The 24,906-nt window shown below is 46.8% G+C and overlaps 1 protein-coding gene across 2 annotated transcripts in view; it reads right to left on the bottom strand.

Moving 5' to 3' along the window:
• VWF (von Willebrand factor) overlaps positions 1-24,906 on the bottom strand; it is a 145,158-nt gene that overhangs the window by 8,972 nt on the left and 111,280 nt on the right. For both annotated transcript variants that reach the window (XM_027595203.2, XM_027595204.2), the window contains 9 exons: positions 21,156-21,258; positions 20,717-20,791; positions 19,375-19,479; positions 18,044-18,249; positions 15,657-15,806; positions 10,848-10,958; positions 9,737-9,917; positions 9,007-9,047; positions 8,395-8,511 (listed from right to left, as the gene is read on the bottom strand). In XM_027595203.2, coding sequence (XP_027451004.2) covers positions 8,395-8,511; positions 9,007-9,047; positions 9,737-9,917; positions 10,848-10,958; positions 15,657-15,806; positions 18,044-18,249; positions 19,375-19,479; positions 20,717-20,791; positions 21,156-21,258 — 1,089 coding nt within the window. The remainder of the gene's footprint in view (positions 1-8,394; positions 8,512-9,006; positions 9,048-9,736; positions 9,918-10,847; positions 10,959-15,656; positions 15,807-18,043; positions 18,250-19,374; positions 19,480-20,716; positions 20,792-21,155; positions 21,259-24,906) is intronic.

Raw genomic sequence — 24,906 nt, 5'->3', positions numbered from 1 at the left:
CCATGGATTTAAAACTACTGAAACCTAGAGAGGCGGAGCAAGATGGCGGAGGAGTAGGAGACCTAGATTTCGTCTGGTCTCAGGAATCCAGCTGAATAGGGATCAAACCATTCTGAACACCTACGAACTCAACAGGAGATCGAACAGGAGAGTAGCAACAACTCTCTGAACAGAGAAGCGACCACTTACTGGAAGGTAGGACGTGCGGAGAAGTGAATCCGAGGCGATATTCGGGAGGATAGACAGCGGGGGAGGGGGCCTCCGTCGGCCGCTTCTGGCAAGTGCTAGAGCCGCGGAGCACAAAATCGGAACTTTTAGAAGTCGGCTCGGCGGAGGGACGTCGCTGCAGTGGCTAAGCGGGGGGTGGAATCCTCCCGGGACAGTGTGGTCTCAGGACCCTCGGGGTCACAGAAAGACCGGGGGTGCCTGAGTGCGCCAGAGCTCCCAGGTATCGGAGCAGGGAAGCCGGCTGCAGAGACGGAGCAGAGTCGCGGGCTCTCAGCTCGGGGTGGCCATAAACTGTGATCTGCGGCTCAGTCGGGGCACGGCTCCCCCAGCAGGGACCCAACAAGCAGCAGATCCGGGGAGACTCCCCTTCCTTCCCAGGGAGGAGCGGTGCGGGAACGCACTGCAGGGATCTGCTGGGTTTGGAGACTCTGCGCGGGGTCGGGTGCCAGAGATAGCAACGCTCGATCACAGGCCGGGTGAGCACGGAGTGCGGCCGGAGACCGGGGACACGGAATTGACTGCTTTTCTCTGGGGGCACACTGAGGAGCGGGGCCCCGAGTTCTCACCTCCTCCGAGTGGAGATTGGGAGGCCACCATTTCTGCCCTGGTCCTCCAAAGCTGTACCGAGAGCTTGCAGGGAACAAAAGCTCCTGAGAGCAAACCCGAGCAGCTTCCTTAGCCCGGACCGACAAGGGCGGGGCAATTCTGCCTCCGGCAAAGACATTTGGAAACCACAGCAACAGGCCCCTCCCCCAGAAGATCAGCACAAACAGCCAGCAAGCCAAGACCAAGTTGATCGATCAAGGAGAATAGGAGAACTCCAGCGCTAGGGGAATACTGCACATAGATTCATGGCTTTTTTTTTTTTTTTTACCATGATTCATTATTTCATCAAAGTTAATTTTTGTTGACTGTTTTTTTTATTTTTATTTTTCCCTTTTTCAACCAACATCTTATAAATCCCTTTTTAAAAAAAAAAAACATTTTTTATTGTTCATTTTTATAGTCATATTTTATCCCTTCATAGTAGTTACCCTTATTTTTGGCATATATATATAAGTTGTTCTCTCTTTAAAATTTTGAGGTACAGTTTCTTCTAACAGATCAAAATATACCCTAAATCACTAGTGTATGGCTTTGTTCTAGTCTCCTGCCTGATCACATTCTCTCCCGTTTTCTTTTTTTTTTTTTTCTTAAATCTTCTTTCTTTTTTCAAACAACTTATCTTACCAAGTCCTTTTATAAGATCTTTTATAATTTTCATCTTTACAGTCATCTTCCATCCCTTCATTGTATCAACCCTTATTTTGTACATATATGTCTTTCTTCCTTTAAAATTTTAGGAGGCACTTTTTACTAACAGACCAAAATACGCCCAAAATCTAGTGTGTGGCACTGATCTATGCACTAGCCTGATCATATTTGATCATATTCTGCCTTTTTTGTATTGTTTTGTTTTTGTTTTTATCTTTTTTTCTTTTTTTTTCTTTTTCTCTTTCTTTTTTCTTTCTTTCCCTTTCTTTTCCCCTGGTTTCAGGTCTTTTCTGATTTGTATAGAGTATATTTGCTGGGGACGTTGTAAACCTGTTAGCATTTTGTTCTCTCATTCATCTATTCTCCTCTGGACAAAATGACAAGACGAAAGAAATCACCTCAGCAAAAAGAACAAGAGGTAGTACCGTCAGCCAGGGACCTACTCAATACGGACATTAGTACGATGTCGGACCTAGAGTTCAGAATCATGACTTTAAAGATACTAGCTGGGCTTGAAAAAAGCGTGGAAGTTATTAGAGAAACCCTTTCTGGAGAAATAAAAGACCTAAAATCTAACCAAATCGAAATCAAAAAGGCTATTGATGAGGTGCAATCAAAAATGGGGGCACTAAATGCTAGGATAAATGAGGCAGAAGAGAGAATCAGCGATATAGAAGACCAAATGATGGAAAATAAAGAGGCTGAGAAAAAGAGAGAGAAACAACTACAGGATCACGAGGGCAGAATTCGAGAGATAAGTGATATGATAAGATGAAACAACATTAGAATAATTGGGATCCCAGAAGAAGAAGAGAGAGAGAGGGGGGCAGAAGGTATATTGGAGCAAATTATAGCAGAGAACTTCCCTAATGTGAGGAAGGAAACAGGCATTAAAATCCAGGAGGCACAGAGAACCCCCTCTCAAAATCAATAAAAATAGGTCAACACCCTGACATCTAATAGTAAAACTTACGAGTCTCAGAGACAAAGAGAAAATCCTGAAAGCAGCTCGGGAGAAGAGATATGTAACCTACAATGGTAGAAACATTAGATTGGCAACAGACCTATCCACAGAGACCTGGCAGGCCAGAAAGGACTGGCAAGATATCTTCAGAGCACTAAACGAGAAAAATATGCAGCCAAGAATACTATATCCAGCTAGGCTATCATTGAAAATAGAAGGAGAGATGAAAAGCTTCCAGAACAAACAAAAACTAAAGGAATTTGCAAACACGAAACCAGCCCTCCAAGAAATATTGAGAGGGGTCCTCTAAGCAAAGAGAGAACCTAAAAGCAGCAAAGAGCAGAAACGAACACAGACAACAGACAGTTAACAGTCACCTTACAGGCAATACGATGGCACTAAATTCATATCTTTCAATAGTTACCATGAATGTAAATGGGCTAAATGCCCCAATCAAAAGACACAGATTAGATTAAAAAAGAAGACCCATCGATATGCTGTCTGCAAGAGACTCATTTTATACCCAAAGACATCCCCAGATTGAAAGTGAGGGGGTGGAAAACCATTTACCGTGCTAATGGACACCAAAAGAAAGTTGGGATGGCAATCCTTATATCAGACAAATTAGATTTTCAACCAAATACTGTAATACGAGATGAGGAAGGACACTATATCCTACTTAAAGGGTCTATTCAACAAGAAGATCTAACAATTGTAAATATCTATGCCCCGAACGTGGGAGCAGCCAATTATATAAGGCAATTAATAACAAAAGCAAAGAAACACATTGACAACAATACAATAATAGTGGGGGACTTTAACACCCCCCTGACTGAAATGGACAGATCATCTAAGCAAAAGATCAACAAGGAAATAAAGGATTTAAATGACACACTGGACCAAATGGACTTCACAGACATATTCAGAACATTCCATCCCAAAGCAAAGGAATACACATTCTTCTCTAGTGCCCATGGAACATTCTCCAGAATTGATCACATCCTAGGTCACAAATCAGGTCTCAATCGGTACCAAAAGATTGGGATCATTCCCTGCATATTTTCAGACCACAATGCTTTGAAACTAGAACTCAACCACAAGAGGAAAGTCGGAAAGAACTCAAATACATGGAGGCTAAAGAGCATCCTACTAAAGAATGAATGGGTCAACCAAGAAATTAAAGAAGAATTTAAAAAATTCATGGAAACCAATGAAAATGAAAACACAACTGTTCAAAATCTTTGGGATACAGCAAAGGCAGTCCTGAGAGGAAAGTATATAGCAATACAAGCCTTTCTCAAGAAACAAGAAAGGTCTCAAATACACAACCTAACCCTACACCTAAAGGAGCTGGAGAAAGAACAGCAAATAAAGCCTAAACCCAGCAGGAGAAGAGAAATCATAAAGATCAGAGCAGAAATCAATGAACTAGAAACCAAAAGAACAGTAGAACAGATCAACGAAACTAGGAGCTGGTTCTTTGAAAGAATTAACAAGATTGATAAACCCCTGGCCAGACTTATCAAAAAGAAAAGAGAAATGACCCAAATCAACAAAATCATGAATGAAAGAGGAGAGATCACAACCAACACAAAAGAAATACAAACAATTATAAGAACATATTATGAGCAACTCTATGCCAGCAAATTAGATAACCTGGAAGAAATGGGTGCATTCCTAGAGATGTATCAACTACCAAAATTGAACCAGGAAGAAATAGAAAACCTGAACAGACCTATAACCACTAAAGAAATTGAAACAGTCATCAAAAATCTCCCAAGAAACAAAAGCCCAGGGCCAGATGGCTTCCCAGGGGAATTCTATCAGACATTTCAAGAAGAATTAATACCTATTCTCTTGAAACTGTTCCAAAAAATAGAAATGGAAGGGAAACTTCCAAACTCATTTTATGAGGCCAGCATTACCTTGATCCCAAAACCAGACAAAGACCCCATCAAAAAAGAGAATTACAGACCAATATCCTTGATGAACATGGATGCAAAAATTCTCACCAAAATACTAGCCAATAGGATCCAACAGTACATTAAAAGGATTATTCACCATGACCAAGTGGGATTTATTCCTGGGCTGCAAGGCTGGTTCAACATCCGCAAATCAATCAACGTGATACAATACATTAACAAAAGAAAGAGCAAGAATCATATGATCCTCTCAATAGATGCAGAAAAAGCATTTGACAAAGTACAACATCCTTTCTTGATCAAAACTCTTCAGAGTATAGGTATAGAGGGTACATACCTCAATATCATAAAAGCCATCTATGAAAAACCTACAGCGAATATCATTCTCAATGGGGAAAGGCTGAGAGCTTTTCCCCCAAGGTCAGGAACGCGGCAGGGATGTCCACTCTCACCACTGCTATTCAACATAGTATTAGAAGTCCTAGCCACAGCAATCAGACAACAAAAAGAAATCAAAGGCATCCAAATCGGCAAAGAGGAAGTCAAACTCTCACTCTTTGCAGATGATATGATACTGTATGTGGAAAACCCAAAAGACTCCACCCCAAAACTGCTAGAACTCATACAGGAATTCAGTCAAGTAGCAGGATATAAAATCAATGCACAGAAATCAGTGGCATTCCTATACACCAACAACAAGACAGAAGAGAGACAAATCAAGGAGTCGATCCCATTTACAATTGCACCCAAAACCATTAGATACCTAGGAATAAATCTAACCAAAGAGGCAAAGGATCTGTACTCAGAAAACTATAAAATACTCATGAAAGAAATTGAAGAAGACACAAAGAAATGGAAAAACGTTCCATGCTCATGGATTGGGAGAATCAACATTGTGAAGATGTCAGTGCTACCTAGAGCAATCTACACATTCAATGCAATCCCCATCAAAATACCATCCACTTTTTTCAAAGAAATGGAACAAATAATCCTAAAATTTGTATGGAACCAGAAGAGACCCAGAATAGCCAGAGGAATACTGAAAAAGAAAAGCAAAGCTGGCGGCATCACAATTCCGGACTTCCAGCTCTATTACAAAGCTGTCATCATCAAGACAGTATGGTACTGGCACAAAAACAGACCCATAGATCAATGGAACAGAATCGAGAGCCCAGAAATGGACCCTCAACTCTATGGTCAACTAATCTTTGACAAAGCAGGAAAGAATGTCCAATGGCAAAAAGACAGTCTCTTCAACAAATGGTGTTGGGAAAATTGGACAGCCACATGCAGAAGAATGAAACTGGACCATTTCCTTACACCACACACAAAAATAGACTCCAAATGGTTGAAAGACCTAAACGTGAGACAGGAGTCCATCAAAATCCTAAAGGAGAACACAGGTAGCAACCTTTTCGACCTTAGCCGCAGCAACTTCTTCCTAGAAACATCACCAAAGGCACGGGAAGCCAGGGCAAAAATGAACTATTGGGATTTCATCAAGATAAAAAGCTTTTGCACAGCAAAACAAACAGTCCACAAAACCAAAAGACAACCGACAGAATGGGAGAAAATATTTGCAAATGACATATCAGATAAAGGGCTAGTATCCAAAATCTATAAAGAACTTATCAAACTCAACACCCAAAGAACAAATAATCCAATCAAGAAATGGGCAGAAGACATGAACAGACATTTCTCCAAAGAAGACATCCAAATGGCCAACAGGCACATGAAAAAGTGCTCAACATCGCTCGGCATCAGGGAAATCCAAATCAAAACCTCAGTGAGATACCACCTCACACCCGTCAGAATGGCTAAAATTAACAAGTCAGGGAATGACAGATGTTGGCGGGGATGTGGAGAAAGGGGAACCCTCCTACACTGTTGGTGGGAATGCAAGCTGGTGCAACCCCTCTGGAAAACAGTATGGAGGTTCCTCAAACAGTTGAAATTAGAGCTACCGTTCGATCCAGCAATTGCACTACTGGGTATTTACCCCAAAGATACAAATGTAGGGACCCGAAGGGGTACGTGTACCCCAATGTTTATAGCAGCAATATCCACCATAGCCAAACTGTGGAAAGAGCCAAGATGCCCATCGACAGATGAATGGATAAAGAAGATGTGGTATATATACACAATGGAATATTATGCAGCCATCAAAAGGAATGAGATCTTGCCATTTGCAACGACGTGGATGGAACTGGAGGGTGTTATGCTGAGTGAAATAAGTCAATCAGAGAAAGACATGTATCACATGACCTCACTGATATGAGGAATTCTTAATCTCAGGAAAGAAACTGAGTGTTACTGGAGTGGTTGGGGGTGGGAGGGATGGGGTGGCTGGATGATAGACATTGGGGAGGGTATGTGCTACGGTGAGCGCTGTGAATTGTGCAAGACTGTTGAATCACAGATCTGTACTTCTGAAACAAATAACGCAACATATTTTAAGAAAAAAGAAAAAGAAGAAGATAACAGGAGAGGAAGAAAAGGGGAGTATGCCAGAGGGGGAGACGAACCATGAGAGATGATGGACTCTGAAAAACAAACTGAGGGTTCTAGAGGGGAGGGGGGGAGGGGGATGGGTTAGCCTGGTGATGGGTATTGAGGAGGGCACGTTCTGCATGGAGCACTGGGTGTTATGAACAAACAATGAATCATGGAACACTGCACCAAAAACTAATGATGTAATATATGGTGATTAACATAACAATAAAAAATAAAAAATAAAAAATAAATAAAACTACTGAAACCTAGATCTAGACTGAATTGATTCTGAAGCTGGATTTCTATGGATGCAGAGAAGCTTGTCGTGCCACCTTCTGGCCACTTGAGGGCGCTGTTAGAGAGTTAGCGGCTTGCCCTCTAGAAAGCACTCCTTGGAGACGCCGTTGGTGGGGACTTCTTGCTGCACTGATTGTATTCCAGTGGACGTCCAAGGTGAAAGAGATGCCACAAACACCACACAGCATTATTTCATTCCCTATTCAAGCTGATATGTATTCTAGGGAAGCTGTTACATGCACATACGCTACCCAAAATCCTAGAGCAGCAACTGTGATTTAAAAAAAAAAAAAAAAGCATGTACTTAGTTGGCTTCGTTCTAATTGAGGCAGGAATGTTCTCTTTGACTCATTCTTTCAGAAACAGCTGTGTCTTCTATAGACCCATTCACTCCACAGATATTTTATTAAGCCCCTACTTTGAGCATGACTCTGTGCCGAGTGCCATGACGAACACAGATGTAGAACGCTCCATATAAAGGACCTGCTCAATTGTTCTTTATCCCTATCCTCCTGAAGCCCCCTCCCGCTCTGGCTGGCTCTGCCCCTACTCGTCTGAAGGACTCCTCCCAGATGCTGCCGCAGAGCCTGCCCGCTCCCTGGCAAAGTTGAGGGAGAAAGCCCTCCATTTGCACGGTCTGAAAGAGCTATTACTGCGTTCTGCACTTCTGGCTCACAAGAAGCTCATCTGTCCAATTGTGTTTTCGAAAAAGCAGAAGCCCCCAACACAGAAGAAGGCTCTGTGAGGTGGAGCTGAGTCATAACTAAAGCAGTGAAATGCAGGTTTTTATCTACCCAACTAGAAACGATGATTCCACTTCTCAGAATCCACCCTCAGAGTGAGCAGAGTCATTGTGACCTGGCAGAAACAGGGTGAAAGATTTTAAACCACCTCAGTGCCCAAGAATGAACGTATAGGTTGGGGTACATCCATTCCAAGGAATGTTGTATAGAATTTTACACATAGTAAGTGTCTGATAAATATTTAACAAATTAATGGTAGTGATGCTTCTTAAAATGTGTGGAAAAAAAAGAAAGAACTGTAAATATGGTACCATAAGCCCTGCAAATATTATGTTTATTCTTTAAATTTGCAAAACAAGACTCTTCATTATAGTTGTGAAATATTGCCCACAATCAGAAAATAACAAAAGCTTTATTTACAGACCCCAGCAAGGTCCCAGTGCTTGGGTCCCCCAAGTATCTGGGGATCCTGGGTCCCTGACAACCCTCTTACCAGGGGGCAGGCCTCGCAGGTGGTCTTCCTGCACTCCAGCTTGAATCCAGAGATGACTCCCACCTGGATGGTGCAGCGGCAAGTCGTGCACACATCAATCATCAGACTTTTCCCGGGCTGAAATCAGAGGCACCAGGGTCAGGCCTCCCAGCACCCTGACCCCCTCACCCTCCCACTCACCTCAGCTGTCTGCCTTAGGAGAGGGGGCCCGGTGGCCAAGATAAGCCATGGCCCTGATGCTCCTCCTGTGTCCAGTGCCCCCCTCCCTCCCTGCCCTCCCACCTCATGTATGGCAATAGTAAGTCAGAGCTTTTATGCCGGAAAGGGAGCCTGAGCAGTGGGAGAGGGGGATGGATTGAAATGTGTGTCATGCCATCAGAGTGCTTCTCTGCACACAGAAGAAGAGATGCTCATGAGCCTGAGTGGAGGCCGGAAGGTGAGGCCCTAGAGAGTCAGCAAGATGGCGGGAGCCTGAGTACCAAGATGCCCCGGAAGCGGGAGGCAACGAAAAGTGGAGGATAGGGCTCCCTGCTTCCTTTCACTTCCACTTCAGAACGACTGAGCCGTCCACCCTTCCCACAGTCACAACTCACCCTGGAAAAGAAGGCTTACCCCAATGATGGTGCCATTGAGCATGCAGGCCTCCAGGGGCTCTGGGTGAGAGAGAAAAGTGCAGGGCAGATCCCCTCAGGGTCTTCTCCCGGTCTGGGCCCCTCTCCTGCATCTGCAGTCCCTCGCCCCACCCCTCCCCCAGGTGCTGTGGGTCCTAGTGCCAGAACCACAGTGGCCTTGCTCCCCCCAGGCCTGCCAAGGAAGGGCAGGTGTCCTGTGAGCAGGCAGCCCACAGTGAGAAGATCCCTCTCCCCCACATCCTCAAGAGGACAGCCTTTTTAAATGGTCCACACTTAAGGAGTGAGTAGGAGGGCATTTTGGGCTTCTGAAAGAAGGAAATTCTACTCTGGAAACTTTAAGTCCCAAAGAATTCCAAGCAGGTGGTGAAGAGAGTCGCTATTTTGTGTGTTTGTTGGCAGGGTTAGGGTGGGAAGTTGGAGTACCTTTTCCCAGCAGAGGCATCACAGTGAATGATTGAGAACTCTACCACTTACTAACTCACATGAGCAAATGGAGGTCCAGTGGTAGAAAGCCACCACTGAGCACAGTGATGACCTTCAGGAAACTGTAATGTTTCTCTCATCTTACTTACTTTCCCACAAAAGCATTAGGAATGGATAGGAGGACTTTGATTCTGCCCATTTCCCTGAGTTGCCGAAAAGGCAAAAAATTCAGGAGCCCTTAGCGGACAGAGAGGCTTGGAGGTGGGGCCCCTGGATACACGCCTTACCACAGCGACAGGTGGGACAACACTCTGAGGTCTCACAACTCAGCTGGAAACCCATGGGGCAGTTGGGAACATCCAGCTTGGGGCAGGAGACATTCCTCTGTTGCACAAAGACCTCTTCCTTCACGCGGACACACTCATTGATGAGGCAGGGGTTGTCAGGGGAGGCCCAGTGAGAGCCAACCTGCAGTTAGAGCACTAGAGTTGATCAAGGCTGGGGCCAAGGGCCCCATGGGGGTGTGCTGTTCTCTCAGGGAGCTGATCTGGCCTCTGGGGATGAGCCCCAGCTTAACTCTAAGTCCCACCCCTAGAGTAAGACCCACAGAGGGAAGGAGTGGGGCACATCCCAAGTCCTTCAGTGAGTCTGGGTCAAAGTCACCCAGTGACCAAGACCCTCGCTCAGAGCCATGAGTTCTACAGACACAGTCTTCACCATCTTAGGGAAGCCTGGGGACACTCCCCTCCACCCTGGGCACTAGCTGTGAGCTGAGCTCAGAGGCTCTAGGGCACTCTGACTGAGAAACGGCAGCATGGGCTGACACAGAAGTGATGTGGAAGGCAAACTCCACCCATTTCCTAGCCAGGTGCCTCTTCCCACTTACTCCTACAGGGAAATAGCAAGAAACTAGGGATGCTGGCTTCTGGCCCCCACAGCCCAGCAATCTGTCCCCGGAGCGTCCAGGCCTGTGGATGAGTGGCCCGACCCAGGGCAGGGCAGTACTCAGAACGTGTGGAGCTTTGGGGCAGTGGTGGGCCTACCACACCTGCAGGATGGTGAGGCCGTCCCATACCAAGCACTCAGGGGAAGCAGACCTCAGATTCACAGGTGAACAGGAGGACACAAATCCCCCCGGAGTTCACAGGACTCTTCGGGAAGGAACCGGGCCTCTCCCCAAATCCACCAAATGGGAAATCTGAGGCAATCTCAACTGTCCCTATAAAGGGCCAAGTAACCCCAAGGAACATCTGGACAATACCACAGCCAGATGCAATTCCCTGTGGGAATACCAAAGGGTGGGGGATGAAATCAAAGCCAGCACTGGACCACAGGGTGGCCAACCAAGCTGGTCAGGTCACTACCCTCCTTCCTACCCAGCCTGGGCCCCAGACCTACATTCTTCCAGTGAGACTGGGAGTCCCCCCGTGGTGAACCAATGGCCACCTCACAGGCAGATGGCAGACACCTTCCACAGCACTCGCCTTCTTGGATGACGTAAGTGAAGCCCTGGAAAAACACAAAGGACAGAGATTAGAATAGCCCAGGAGCAAAGACACAGGTGTTCTTATCCACCCTGTATGTGTCCTGAGCCTTGGGGATTTGCAGGCCAGTTGGAGTGAACATTTTCATCTCTGTCATCCACCAGCCTCAGGATCATGCTCAGAAGTGGTTAGGAGGAGTCAACCCCTGAGTCGCTAAGCTAGGTCTTACACCAGCTGAAGAGATATAACCCTGCCCTCTGAAAGTTTCCAGTCTCAGACCAGGATCCAGTCCGTGGGAGTATTAAAGACAGCCCAGAACTCACTCAGCAGCAGCTAGCTGGCCTGATCTTTATCATGGCCAAATCTAGGGCCCCTTATTGACTGGGGAAGAACAGTCAGGATGCCTGGGACCTAGTCTCTGCTCTTACAAGGATAACCACCTATACAAGATGAGCACCTTGACCTCTCACCAATGTGCAGAGTTGGGTTTCCCCTGGTCACTGCTTGATATTACCTAGTGGTTTATGGGCACAGTAAGATAAGAAAGTACACAGATTGGTCTTTTCCAGAAAGTCTGTCAGGGAGACCACGGTCCTGCAAGTAGGCCAGCCTATCTTGCCTCTTGGAGGTCCTCTCATCTGGCCAAAGCATTAGGGACTTGGACTGAAATCCTCCACGGAAACTCTGAAGCAATATACAAAGAACAGGCAAAACAATGCTATGTGTGTTTGTCCCAGGAGCCATGGAAAGAGAACACAGGACCGTCCTTCATCTTGGAGCTCTGTCCTTGAGAGAGAGGGAATGACTGCAGCTGTTCAGGATGGGTGTGGATGCCAAGCCTGCTCTGCTCCACAAGCACACGCATGAGCAGGGCCGAGTCAGGAGATGCACACAACACTGGTGCCTCTCCCTGGGGGGAATGCAAGCTCTCCAGAGAATTGGCTCAACTTCACACCAGCTGCATGGGAGCTACTTACATCCCCACCTGCGTCACAACAGTGCCCACTGAGCTGTCCCCAGTCCTTGATCAGCTGAGATTCTAGTCGTTTATTGTGCATCTATGACGTACTAGGTACTTTGGAGGAGCCAACAAATTAGGATGGTACAATCTAGACACCTTCCACTACAAGCAGAATGTACAAAGTGCCATAAAAGAAACAAAGCCTCAGGGGAGCACAGAAGAGAGTCGTTAACCCCTTTAGGGACCTAGAGTCACTCTTGTGTGCCTCTCTCAGAATGCTGAGTCACCTGGATTCGCATAATCTTCCTGTTTGCTGCTGCTCCATCCCACCCCCCCCCCATCATGGGCAAACATGTTGTCCATATGTTGGCTAACTCCAGACCAGAGGCCTTGTTCTCAAAACCCCACCAACTTCTCACGTTTGGGTACTCCTAGCCATACCACCAAATCTCTTGGCTGCCATCTTTCTAAGATTCCCTCCACGCCTCCAACAGCCCCATCTTCTTGCTTTGCAGCCAGGGTTCATCCTATATGTCATCTCTCCTTCTTTTCCTATACTCCTCCAAATCCTCTAGCTTACATCTGCTCAAAAATCTACATCTCACACCTTCTCCTTACTCTTCTCCATCCTGTCTTCACTGGTTCCCCATTTAAGAATGGAACTAAGCAGAGGCGCCTGGGTGGTGCAGTCGACTGAGCGTCCGACTCTTGCTTTTGGCTCAGGTCATGATCATGGGATGGAGCTCCACGCTCAGTGGGGAGTCTGCTTGGAATTTTCTCTCCCTCTCCCTCTCCCCCTGCCCCTCCCGCTCCTGCTCTCTCCCTCTCAAGTAAATAAATAAATCTTTACCAAAAAAAAAAAAAAAGAATGGAACTAAGTCCATCTAATATCCACCTAATCTGAAGACAGACGCCCTGAGAATAAATCCCTAATGTATTTAGCAGCACAATTACCATAGCTGACATAGAAGTGGGAGGTATGGAGCTCTGGTCCCTTGTCTCTTGGATGCATCAGACCAGCCCTTGCAATGCTGGTGTTGCCAGTATACTAGCCCATTGGAATGGGCCCTGGGCCAGGAGTCAGGACACTCCCATGGCTACTGGCTTCCCGTGAGCTGTAGAACTACGGGCAACTTCATTCCCTGTGCTAATCCTCTGCTTCCTATCTGGCAAGTGGAAAGAGCAGCCCTGCCTCTTCTTCCTTCTGGAGGAGAATCATAAGGATAAATAAAATACAATGCATGATATTCAGTCCCTCAGAACAGTTCCCAAGGTTCCATGATTTAGTCTGATTCTGGAATCTAAGGGTAGGAAATCAGGCAGTCATAAGCCTTCAAAGAAAAACTCTTCCAAGATTCATACAAAGGATTGGGAATTCCTCTTGCTGTCAACATGGAAGAAAGGCCATATGCATGTAGGCCCACCTACAAAATTCCATGGGAACCCTGCAATGCCCCTTGCTAGCTTTACATTTTTCTGACATGAAGAGCTGAGAACTACAGAGGTGATTGGGGAAAGTCTATTTCTGCAGACTGTGGCTTCAGAAAAGAAAAATCAGAGGGTGATGGTAATGTTATTCCTTTTTTTTTTTTTTTTTTTGGTAATGCTGTCCTGGGTTTGCTTGTTGTCACAACCTAGACAGCAAATGAATTCAGCTGAGTGAGTCCAAATGTCTCTGGAGTTGGACCGGAGCTGAGACTACCCTCCTTGAAGAATGAAGCCATCTCAATTCCCCGAAGCTCCCACCGCAACTCAACACATCGCACAGCCTCCCCCATCCCCTCAGCTTGAACTAAACCACAAGGCTGCCTTCTCCCCAGAAGGTGTAAACATTCAGTCTCTAAGATAGACATGTCTCTAAGACAATCCCATCGAGCAATTACACAGTCACGAGGGCCACCTCCACCCACTCCCCTGACCTCTGTACCCATCTTCTTTGTGAAACTGCCTGCAGCACCACAGCCTTTAGATAGCCAGGTGTATACCACATGACCTGCACCCTCCCTAACAGTTGACCCGACCAGAGTGGGGACTGCACAGAGGACCCAATCCCTAGGCTGAGTTGAGCCCATCAATTTTCTTCCTGAGAAGTTACTCTATGGAACACAAAGGTTGAGTAAGTCAGATTAGCCAGGGCTGAACCCTAGGTCTGCAAAGCTGTGTCGAGTTGAAGCCAGATCCCATAAAGCCACATACAAAGGAAATCTACGAGAAAGCAGAACTTCCCCCCAGAGGCAGTCAGCCTGCAGAGAGGGGCTGGAACAGATGGGCAGAGGGAAGCAGAGACAGGGGCTCATGGGACAAACAAAAAGAAATGTTGTATGACTGTGGTGCCCACTCACATCTCCTGCGTTTCATTTCTAAGATTCCCTATCTTTTCCATAAATCCCCTTTTAATATTAGCTAGTTTGAGTGGAGTCCATTCTTTGCAATCAAAACTCCCTACTGATACACAAAATATATTGGGTGCTGGGGCACCTGGGTGGCTGTTGGTTAAGCGTCTGACTGTTGCTTTTGGCTCAGGTCATGATCTCAGGGTTGTGAGATCAAGCCCCAAGTCGGGCTCCATGCTCAGCAGGGAGTCGGCTTGAGATTCCCCCTCTCCCTCTCCAACTGCCCCTCCGTTGCCTTGCACTTTCTCTCTCAAATAAATAAAATCTTAAAATTATATATATACATACACACACTGGGTGCTGGTTTTATAAAAATGACCTCTAAGCAGTACTCTCTTGCTTGATAGCAAGTTATTTCCATCACCTTCCATGGCCTGTGGGAGGGGATGGAGACCAATAGGTTTCCAAAACTCAGTGTCCCCAGTGGACACACCTGGATACCACCGCATCATCCTCTCCCAAGGGTGCCTTGCAACTCCGCTCCTCCTCAATACTAGCAAGGCAGGTAGAGAGCAGACGAACTGAGTAGACCCTCCGACTTCAGGATTCGCACTCAGGCCCTCCCTTCCATCATCAAACCACCCACTTCCAACCCAGCATCAAGAGCATTAGCTCCACTGTTGTTATGAAGACAAGCACAAGATGTATGTCCTTGTCTGCCCTGGCTACTCCTCTCTTACCATCATCATCTCCTGATACCACTGAAGGAATAATAATAATAGCACCAGAATTTGATGCACAATTTTCCCGGCACACCATTGCTCCCTTCTTCCTAGGGTCTCATCAGTCTGAAATGTGCAAGAATAGAGTGCCGCAGAGCACACAGGAGCCTTAGGGGGCAGGCCACCACCAGAAGAATTAAAAACTGAATTGGGGCAGCAGGGATCATATTTTCTGTCCCAGAAATTATAAACGTGGTCTGAAAAATCACCAATCTGTGTAGACACTGTAGGACATTGAAAATGGGGGGAAACCTCAGAAAAATCAGAGCGTGTGTCTGTTCTAGGGGCAGGCTGAAGTGATGTTGAAGGGGAAGACATGGGAAAAAATCAGGTCCTCCTTTGTAGGTATTAAATCCAATTTCTACTCAAACCAACTCCACAGCCCTCTGGACTCAAGACCGTACAACAGACATGGCCATTAGCCAAGGACAGACTCACAGAAGGATGGACTCACAGAAGGATGGCAAAGCAATCCTCTCCTCACGCCTTCTTTCACTCAGCCCCAGCCCCAGCCCCCTCCTTCCCCTCACCTCTGGCCTGGAACCAGAAGTTCCTAAAGGGGCTTTCTTGCCCCTTTCTGGGACCGCCCTCCCCGACCTCCTGCCCAGCCTGCTCCAGGCAGTGCCCAGCCCCTCTGCGCCCCTTACCGACCGACAGTTGTCCTCACAGGGCTTCTGGGAGCACTGGGCCACGCGCAGGCCCATCACAGAGTCCTCCAAGTCAGTGCAGGTGCACACGTCACAGCCCTCCTCCCAGAACTGGCCCACAGGGTAGATGGTGCCTCGGTGGACACACACCTGCAGACACAAGGTTATGGTGAGCAAACTCATTCTGTTCATTTCAACAAGAGGTTAGGAAGCACCTACTGTGTGTTGGAAGCTGCTGTAGGTGCTGAGGATACAGCAGTATGTAAAACCAACGTGGTCTCTGCCCACCTGGAGGGATGTTTATGAAGGTTTTGCCCTCTCCCCTTCCCTGCCCACCAGCCTTAGAGAGCCATTGCCTGTGTATGCTAGTGGCCCCTAGGGAGTCCTGGGACCACAGGCTCAGAAATAACTCACTTGGCTGCCTTAAGCCAGTTTCATCACTGCCTTAGCTGCGTTTAACTCCCTCCCATGTCACACAGAAAACTGTTCCCTAATCCTCACACCCAGTGTAGTCCTTGGACTTAGCACCCATCCACACATAGCCCTCTGTCCCATTAGGAGTGGGCTGAAGGTGAGCGGGGGCTATGAACGGGCACTCCCCTGAGGCCCAAAGATGACAACGAGCATAACAAGGAAAGAATCTGGGGCACAGAGAATGGGATATGTTTGAGAGACAAGGGATCCTACTTGGAAAAACTATAGGCTACAGAAGGGATATGGGAAATGAAGTTACAAAGGTTGATTGGGATCAGAGTATGTAAAGCCAGGTTGAACATAACACTCAGACTTTATTCTGTAGGAATGAGGTACTGTTTGATCAGGACACTTAATGACAGTTTTGACATAATCCCAAATCTGCCCTCTGAAGCTATGAGCAGGTCTCCACCCTCATTCACACACATCACAGCAGTACAAGTATTTATAAGCCATTATCCTTTACCTGCTCGGTCTTCCAGCTGCTATATAAGGAACTTATGGAATGAGACCCCTTGTTCTTCTATTAAGAAGCCTGCTAGAAAATGTTACCACCCACAATCTCACTTCCAGGAACCTATCTCAAAAGATACATTGCCCAAAATACAAAATGACAGATGTACAAAGCTATTTGTCACAACATTATGAGTAACTATGTTATTATGCCATAGTATCTTTCATGTAACAAAATAGTAAATCAAAAGAGAAGTAAAAGCAAGCCCTAAAAATGCAAGACAAACTGAAATACCTGATTAACTAGATATCAAGACAGTGGCAAGATCACACAAGGAAAATAATTATTTCAAATAACTTTAAAACCCAGGATTTTGACCATATATGCCTAATGGGTTATATTCCTAGGCTAAATAAAGAACTGCAAAGAAATCTTAAACCTCTCTCAATTGTTTTAAAATTGTTAGCAATAATATTGGCATTGTTATTTTTGAGACTATTCTAGGCATCTTGTAATATAAAGCAAAAAACTAATTATGTCAATTATGTTAGGAAACCCGTATTTGCAACTTAGAAGAGAAGTGGTAGAAGTATAAATCAAAGAAGTTAAGTAAAACCTTATAATATATTTTGAATCTGAAATCACTATGAATGATGAGTTTTATCCTCTTTAAAAATGCATTTCCAAACTCTAATCACCAAAAAGGTCTTGGAGGCAATGACAGCCTGTAAGCAGCAAGCATCCAGGGAAAGAGAACCATGGCTTCTCCCTGGCATTCACTCCAGGGCTCACTGTCAATAATCCAGCAGCTGCCAAGTGTGCCCAGGTCTTCCTGCTACAGTTCTGGCTCATGATAGTTCATCTTGGTACATCCCTCCCCCATAAGACCGCTACTTGCATTTACCAGCTGTACCATCCCTTGTCTTTACTGTATTCCATTTATAAACAATTATCTTCAATATACTAGCAAGATCATAAGTCATCTGCATCTTACATTTCTCCCATAACACCTAACAAAGCACCAGCTCTGCTAGAACATAATTGTTGCTCAGTAAATATTGGATGGATGGATGGATGGATGGAAGAAAGGACAGATGGATAGACGGACAGTTGCATGGATGAATTGATAGCAATTAACAAATGAATAAACTATTAACTAATAATTCATGCTATCATATTAGTTCCTTAACTAACCTAGAAAATAAGCTCTTTAATGGTGGGGACCGTGTCTTATAGCTTGCTTGTAAACTGAGCACCTAGCCATGCTGAGAACATGGTAGGTTCTCTCTAAATACCTCCCGCGCTAAGTTAAATGTCCATTTAGGCTGTGATGGAATGCTGACTGCTCACCCACCATTAAAGCATTCAGTTTGGGCAGGAGGGGATGTTTAGGTAGGCAAATAGTTCACAAGGAGCCAATGTTTGGCCATCTTCCCAGCCAGAACGAAGCAGCCCCTACCTTGTCAGGGAAGCAGGTTGTCGTGGTGCAGCCACAGTCATTGGTGATGGCTGAGGTCAGGTACCCCAGAGGGCAGCTCACCGTGGAGTTGACACAGTTGCAGGCACACTCGTACTCATCACAGCACTGGGTCTTCCGAAGGGTCGGTGTCCGGTGCGGGGGACAAGGGGGCGGAGACTCCCTTCTGCACTCGTCCTTCCTGCAGGCTGAGGGGCAGCACGAGGTGATGCCCCCATCCTGCCATGCTGGGGGGGGGGGGGTGTTCAGCCAGGGCTCCTAAGTATTCAGCCTTTATATAAGATCCAAGGAAACTCCAGACCCAGACTATTAAATCAGAAGTGCCCGTGAGCCCAGCTTGGCGGCTGTGGGATTTTTCAATCATACCAAAAAGCAGTTAGTCTGCAGGAAAAATAGGAACATTCATCAAAAGGAGAAATGTGAAGCTAGGAATTCTAATGGAGGAGAAGTGAAGGCTGCTTGGGTCTCCACTCTGTGAAGAAGAAGGGTCCTTCCAGCTATGGAATCTTGGAGACAGCAGACATAGAATCTCTAAGACCCAGACAGGCCTGGGCACACCATGTGCTGGCAAGCATTCTTACAGGCTGGGAGCTTCTGGGACCCTAGCGCCAGCTCGGTACCAAGAACAATGCCCTGTAGTTTTAGATCCTCCAACAATGCTGAACGAAAGCATGCTAGCAACCCCGTCAAACCCACAGTGTAATTTTATAAATGCCAATCCCCTGCCTGTGTCCTTTGCCTCGTCCCAACTTCCTTCAAATACAATGAGGTCTCCTCTTACCCTCCAGGTCCTGCTTCTAGGAGCTCAAGTGAGACTCTAGATCGCCAGAACAGGAGCTCCACTTGACATAAAGCGGGTATCCTCAAAAGCTACACACGGAATTGCGTTCCTTGCCACGTCTTACTTTAGCCCAACCTTATGCTATTTGGTGATTCAGTAGATACACAAAGGGGGAGAAAACTGACAGATTTGTTTGGGAGTAAGATCTAGCAATGAGAACAAACCAAAGGAACATTCCCTCCCCTCAATGGTGTGTGGGAGGATGGGAGTTAGTAAAGCTTGGATCTGGAGGCTCCTCCATCTCAGGCCCGACTGTCTCTTAATGCAGCGCAAGAGGGAGGTGCCTAGAGCTACGCCCACACCCAGTATGCCACGCAGCACGTGGCTAGGAAGGTTCAATCCAGGTGTGATCTGACCCCCTCTGTTCCAGATGTACCCAAAGCCCAAATCTCAATGCACTAGAATACAGGACACCTTCCCAGGCCAGGAGACAGCAGCCATGCTACTCCTTTGTCATCCACAGAGGCCTTACCACAGGTGAAGTTGGGTCTGCACTCGCCAGGATTGGTCAGGGTCATCTGGAGGCCACCTTCACAGGGAGGAGCCGGGGGCAGGTCACAGCTCAGCAGGTCACACACTAAGGCCAGGAAAGAGAGAGGCCCTCTCAGAGGTCAGCAAGATCACTATTGTGCGTGGCACCCTACACTCCTATTCCGGCAGACCTCTACTGTGTTAGGTGCATGATGAAGATGAGAAGGAGCTGGAGATGGAGGGAAAGAAGGGGAGAAGTGATAGGTACAGAGAGAGACAGACAGATAGACAGACAGATCCGAGTCATATGATAAGCTCATGTTGATTACTCTTGTCACTGCTGGGACTTCCAGATCTCAGCCAAGCCAAGTCACCCGAACCCTCTGGGAGCTCGGTCTCGTCTTCTGCAAGGTGGGGAAGGCTACTTTCCAGGGTCAGTCTCAAGATGTCATGAAATAATGGAGGCAAATTGTCTGGCAGATTGTAGAAGCTTAATCACATCTATAAAATGAGAGGCTTGAACTACAGGATGCCCCAGTTCTCTCTACCATTAACATTCTGAGACCTATTTTCCACAAGTTTGTCTCAAACCACATCTCCCTCCACGCAGGACTTCTATTTATGCCTTATAAATTCCATCACATAAATAAATTTCTCAGATGATTTCATTCTTTTTTAGACCCCTAGATTGTCCCTTGATCTATTTGCTCTCCCTCAAAGATTTGCATCACTACAAATTTGACACGCCTGTGCTTTATGTCCTCATCTGTCCAATTAATAAACACGTTGGACAGGACAGCGACGGGGCACTGGAGATTTCCTGTCATGTTAACAACTGTAATTCCATCAGCTCTGGATCCATCTCATTACACTACTTACTCAGCCCATTACTCACCGTGGAGTTTGCAAGCCTATAAGGAAACCCTTTGACGAATCACTTGCTAAAATCAAGGTGCCCTGTGTGTGGTCTTCTCTATAGCTGGTATCCTCAGGATTTTATCAAAAAAGGCACATGGGTTACTTTGGCATGACTTTTTCTTCAGTAAATCTCTGCACTGCCCCCCACCAGAGATTACCCCATTCTTTTTTTTAATGCTTTCAAACCTTACATTTTATAATTCAGTGCAGAATTTTCCTGGGAAGCAAATCCTACGTTCCAGAGCATAATCTTGCCATTTTTTTTTTTTTTTTTTTTTTGGAAAAGCCAGTCAGCCCTTACCCCCCTCCTTTGGCGCACCCTGTGCCTTAGCCCACATGCGCCCTGTAGCCACCTGCCGCATGGGCCACCTGGGGCTGGGGCTGGGGTCTGGGCCCTGGAGAGATGCCCAGAGTGGGACACATACCACACTCATACTCCGGGCAGCACTGCTCTGCGTTCTGGCGGAGACGGGCCACTTCACACGGGCCACACGTGGGAGCTGAGGGAGAAGGCCACAGAAGTCAGAGAAATCAATGATGCCGCAGCCTGCAGCCTTCGAAATGTTGCAGAAAACCAGCACGGGCCCTTCATGGGAGGCCCACCAGTCATCGGGCCAAGGGGACTCTGACTGAGACTGATGGCCAAAGTGGGGATGCGGTGTGGGGGGCAGGATTAACCTCTGAGAGTATCTACTCCGGGCACAAAAAAAGGGTACCCCGAGCCCAGCGAGGGAAGGAAGGGTAGGGCAGGAGGGGTGGAGGAAACAGACGTTTGTATCTGGCCCAGCAGGTATGCAGACGGGGTGGCCAGGGCCTCAAGGGACTCCTTCCTCCCCGGGGAGCAGCAGGGAGCCGGGAGCTCACCTCTAGCCGTGGGGCAGGGCTGTGACGTACAATTGACCTTCCGCCCACGGAGGCACATGCAGATCTGGCAGGGCTGGTGAGCTGGGACCCAGGTTTCCAGGAACTGAAGGAAAACGAGTTTCAGAGAGGGCCCAGGACACTGGGGGCGCAAAGCCTCAGAGGTCATGGAAGTCTGTGCCCCCCCCCCCCCCGCCCCGGGCTCGGCCTCCCCTCGGAGGGCAGTGCCTGAGCCATGCCTCCGTGAGAGCCGCACAGATGAACACACGCTGGAAGGCAGTGTTAGGCTCTGAAAGGAAAAGAGCTGGAGAAGCACCAGGGGCGCTAAAATGAAGCAAGGCAAGAAGGTGAGCACTCCCGTGCCACACAGCTGGCCATTTCCCAAGCCAAAGCGGGCGTGTAGCTTGAGAAACAGATTCCATTTATTCCTGGAATGGATAAGACATGGATGGGGCAGGAAGAGCTGAGGAGGGGACAGCGGGACTCTCCAACTTGTCACACTGTTGGTACCGGGAGTGGTGGGAGACGAGAGGGCAGATGACAGGTTCAAGCAGCTTTCCCAGAGCTGCAGACAGCCCCACTGTAGGAGGGCTGTGAAGTCAGGGAGACCTGAACTCCAGTGTGGGGCTGCACTCCCCGGGCCTGTTTCCTCACCTGCAAAGGGAGGGCACCCAGGCCCGCCTCAGTGGTGCAGACTGTGACCAGCACAGACGGGGACCGCCGAGCCAGAACCAGGAATCCCTCTACACTCAATCAGCGAGTCAAAGTCAGAGTTAAAATTAAATTCACGTTTAAATTGCCCACCCCTGAGAAAGGGGAGCCCTTTCTGGCTGTTGGTGGGAATGCAAGCTGGTGCAGCCCCTCTGGAAAACAGTATGGACATTCCTCAAACAGCTGAAAATAGAGCTACCCTAAGACCCAGCAATTGCACTACTGGGTATTTACCCCAAAGATACAAATGTAGTGATACAAAGGGGCACCTGCACCCCAATGTTTAACAGCAATACCCACAATAGCCAAACTATGGAAAGAGCCCAGATGTTCATCGACAGATGAGTGGATAAAGAAGATATATATATATATACACACACACACACAATGGAATACTACTCAGCCATCAGAAATCTTGCCATTTGCAACAACATGGATGGAACCAGAGGCTGTTATGCTAAGCGAAATAAGTCAATCAGAGAAAGACAATTATATCATCTCATTCCACATGGAATTTAAGAAACAAAACAGAGGATCATAGGGGAAGAGAGGAAAAAATAAAACAAGACAAAACCAGAGAGGGAGACAAACCATAAGAGACTCTTAGTCATAGGAAACAAACTGAGGGCTGCTGGAGGGGCAGTACGTGGGGAGATGGGGTAACTGGGTGAGGAACATTAAGGAGGGCACGTGATGTAATGAGCACTGATGAATCATTGACCTCTACCTCTGAAACTAATAATACATTATATGTTAATTGAATTTAAATAAAAATAAATAAAATAAATTGCCCACCCCTGAATAAACACATTCTTATGCAGTAGCTCAAAAGCTAAAAAATTCCCAGGTCAAGAAGGTCTTATTTATTCCATCTGTTTCCATGGTCAACAATCAGTCAGCTGAGAAGGAAGATCAGAGGTCTCCAGGGAGAACACCCTTCCCCCAAGCTGCATTCCTCCTCCAGGATTAAACTCTCTGACCCTGATACCTTCCCCTCACTCAGTATATAATACCAGCCAATGTCTGAAGAACATATGCTATGTACCCCTGTTCTATGGGGTTTTTTTAAGATTTTATTTATTTGAAAGAGCGAGAGAGAGAGAGCGTGTGAGCTGGTAGGGAGGGGCAGAGGGAGAGGGAGAAGCAGACTCCCCACTGAGCAGGGAGCCCTGACTCAGGGCTCAATCCCAGGATCCGGAGATCCTGACCTGAGCTGAAGGCAGCCGCTAACAGACTGTGCCACGCCCGCACCCCTATTCTATGGGTTTTATATAAATGATTCTAATCCACACTGCAGCCCCCTGGTGAGGACATTTGTGTTACCCTCTTGTCAAAGGAGAAAGCTGAGGCCCCTGCTTAGGTCACACCACCACAGCAGCGGAGCTACAATATGAACCCACACGCCATCTTTTTGACACCATGCTCTACTGCTTCCCAGCAATAACCAGCATTAAATATGTTCAAGATACCTTTCTAAGGGCTTTACATTCATTCACTTTATACTCCTTACAATAACCGCATCAGGTAAGTACTGTCATTATCTACACGTACAAATGATGCATGGAGACACAGACAAGGAACGTGACCAGGAGGTGCATCCCGGGATTGAACCTGACATTCTGGCCCCAGACACCACGTGCTCTCTGCACTCCAGCTGCCTTCGTCCGTAATCACAGTGCCTGCCATGAGCAGGTCACACTGCCGGGGCCGTGGGAGGGGTGGGGGGACCGAAAACCCCATCCCAGCCCTCAAATGGCTGACACTTAAACTGAGGAAATAAGACCCATCAATGAAAAGTTGAATGAGAGAAATAAATTGTGATACATTCACAGCGTGGCATATTACTCAGCCATGAAAACAAACTATGGAAACTTGCAAGATGAAAGGATCTCAAAAGTATCATACTGAGTGAAAGAAGACAGGCAAAAAAAAAGAAAAAAAAAAAGAAGAGGTACACACTACATGATTCCATTTATAGAAAATTCCAGAAAATATGAGGAATTCTTAATCTCAGGAAAGAAACTGAGTGTTACTGGAGTGGTTGGGGTGGGAGGGATGGGGTGGCTGGGTGATAGATATTGGGGAGGGTATGTGCTACGGTGAGCGCTGTGAATTGTGCAAGACTGTTGAATCACAGATCTGTACTTCTGAAACAAATAATGCAACATATTTTGAGAAAAAAGAAAAAGAAGAAGATAACAGGAGAGGAAGAAAAGGGGAGTATGTCAGAGGGGGAGACGAACCATGAGAGATGATGGACTCTGAAAAACAAACTGAGGGTTCTAGAGGGGAGGGGGGTAGGGGGATGGGTTAGCCTGGTGATGGGCATTGAGGAGGGCACGTTCTGCATGGAGCACTGGGTGTTATGAACAAACAATGAATCATGGAACACTGCACCAGAAACTAATGATGTAATATATGGTGATTAACATAACAATAAAAAATTAAAAAAAATAAATAAAAATTAACCCTTGGCTGTCCAAAAAAAAAAAGAAAATTCCAGAAAATGTAAATGTATCTCTAGGGACAGAAAGCAGAGCAGTGGTTGCCTGGGGGTGGGAGACGGGGGCTAGCCCTTCAAAAGAGGCCTAAGGACACTATGGGGGCTGACGGAAATGTTCATTATCATGATTGTGATGATGGCTTTATGGGAATGTCCATATGTCAAAACTCATCAAATTATACCCTTGGAATAGGTACCGTATACTGTATGTAAATTATACCTCAATAAAGCTGTTTTTAAAAATGGGAAATTCAAGAGCCACAGCAGTGCAAAAGAAATGTTTGTGGAGGCTGGGGTGCTCCAGAAAGGCCTCACAAAGGTGCATCTGTGCTGAGTGGGAAGGACCTGGGCAGAGGGAAGGAGAAGGAATTCTGAGTGGGAACAGAGGATGGAAAGTCCTTGTGGATATCTAGAAGATTCTAGAGGCCTTCCCTGTCTGCTTGGGGAGGGGGGTTACATGGTAGGCGAGGCACACCCCAACGCTTTGTAAGCAGGACCCTGCCTCAGAGAGAAGAGTGCCAAATAAGGACAACCCTGGTG

The sequence above is a fragment of the Zalophus californianus genome, chromosome 9, assembly GCF_009762305.2.
Source record: "Zalophus californianus isolate mZalCal1 chromosome 9, mZalCal1.pri.v2, whole genome shotgun sequence".
Taxonomy (NCBI): domain Eukaryota; kingdom Metazoa; phylum Chordata; class Mammalia; order Carnivora; family Otariidae; genus Zalophus; species Zalophus californianus.
The sequence above is the reverse complement of the archived record's forward strand: the minus strand, read 5'-3'. Positions and strand labels throughout refer to the sequence as shown.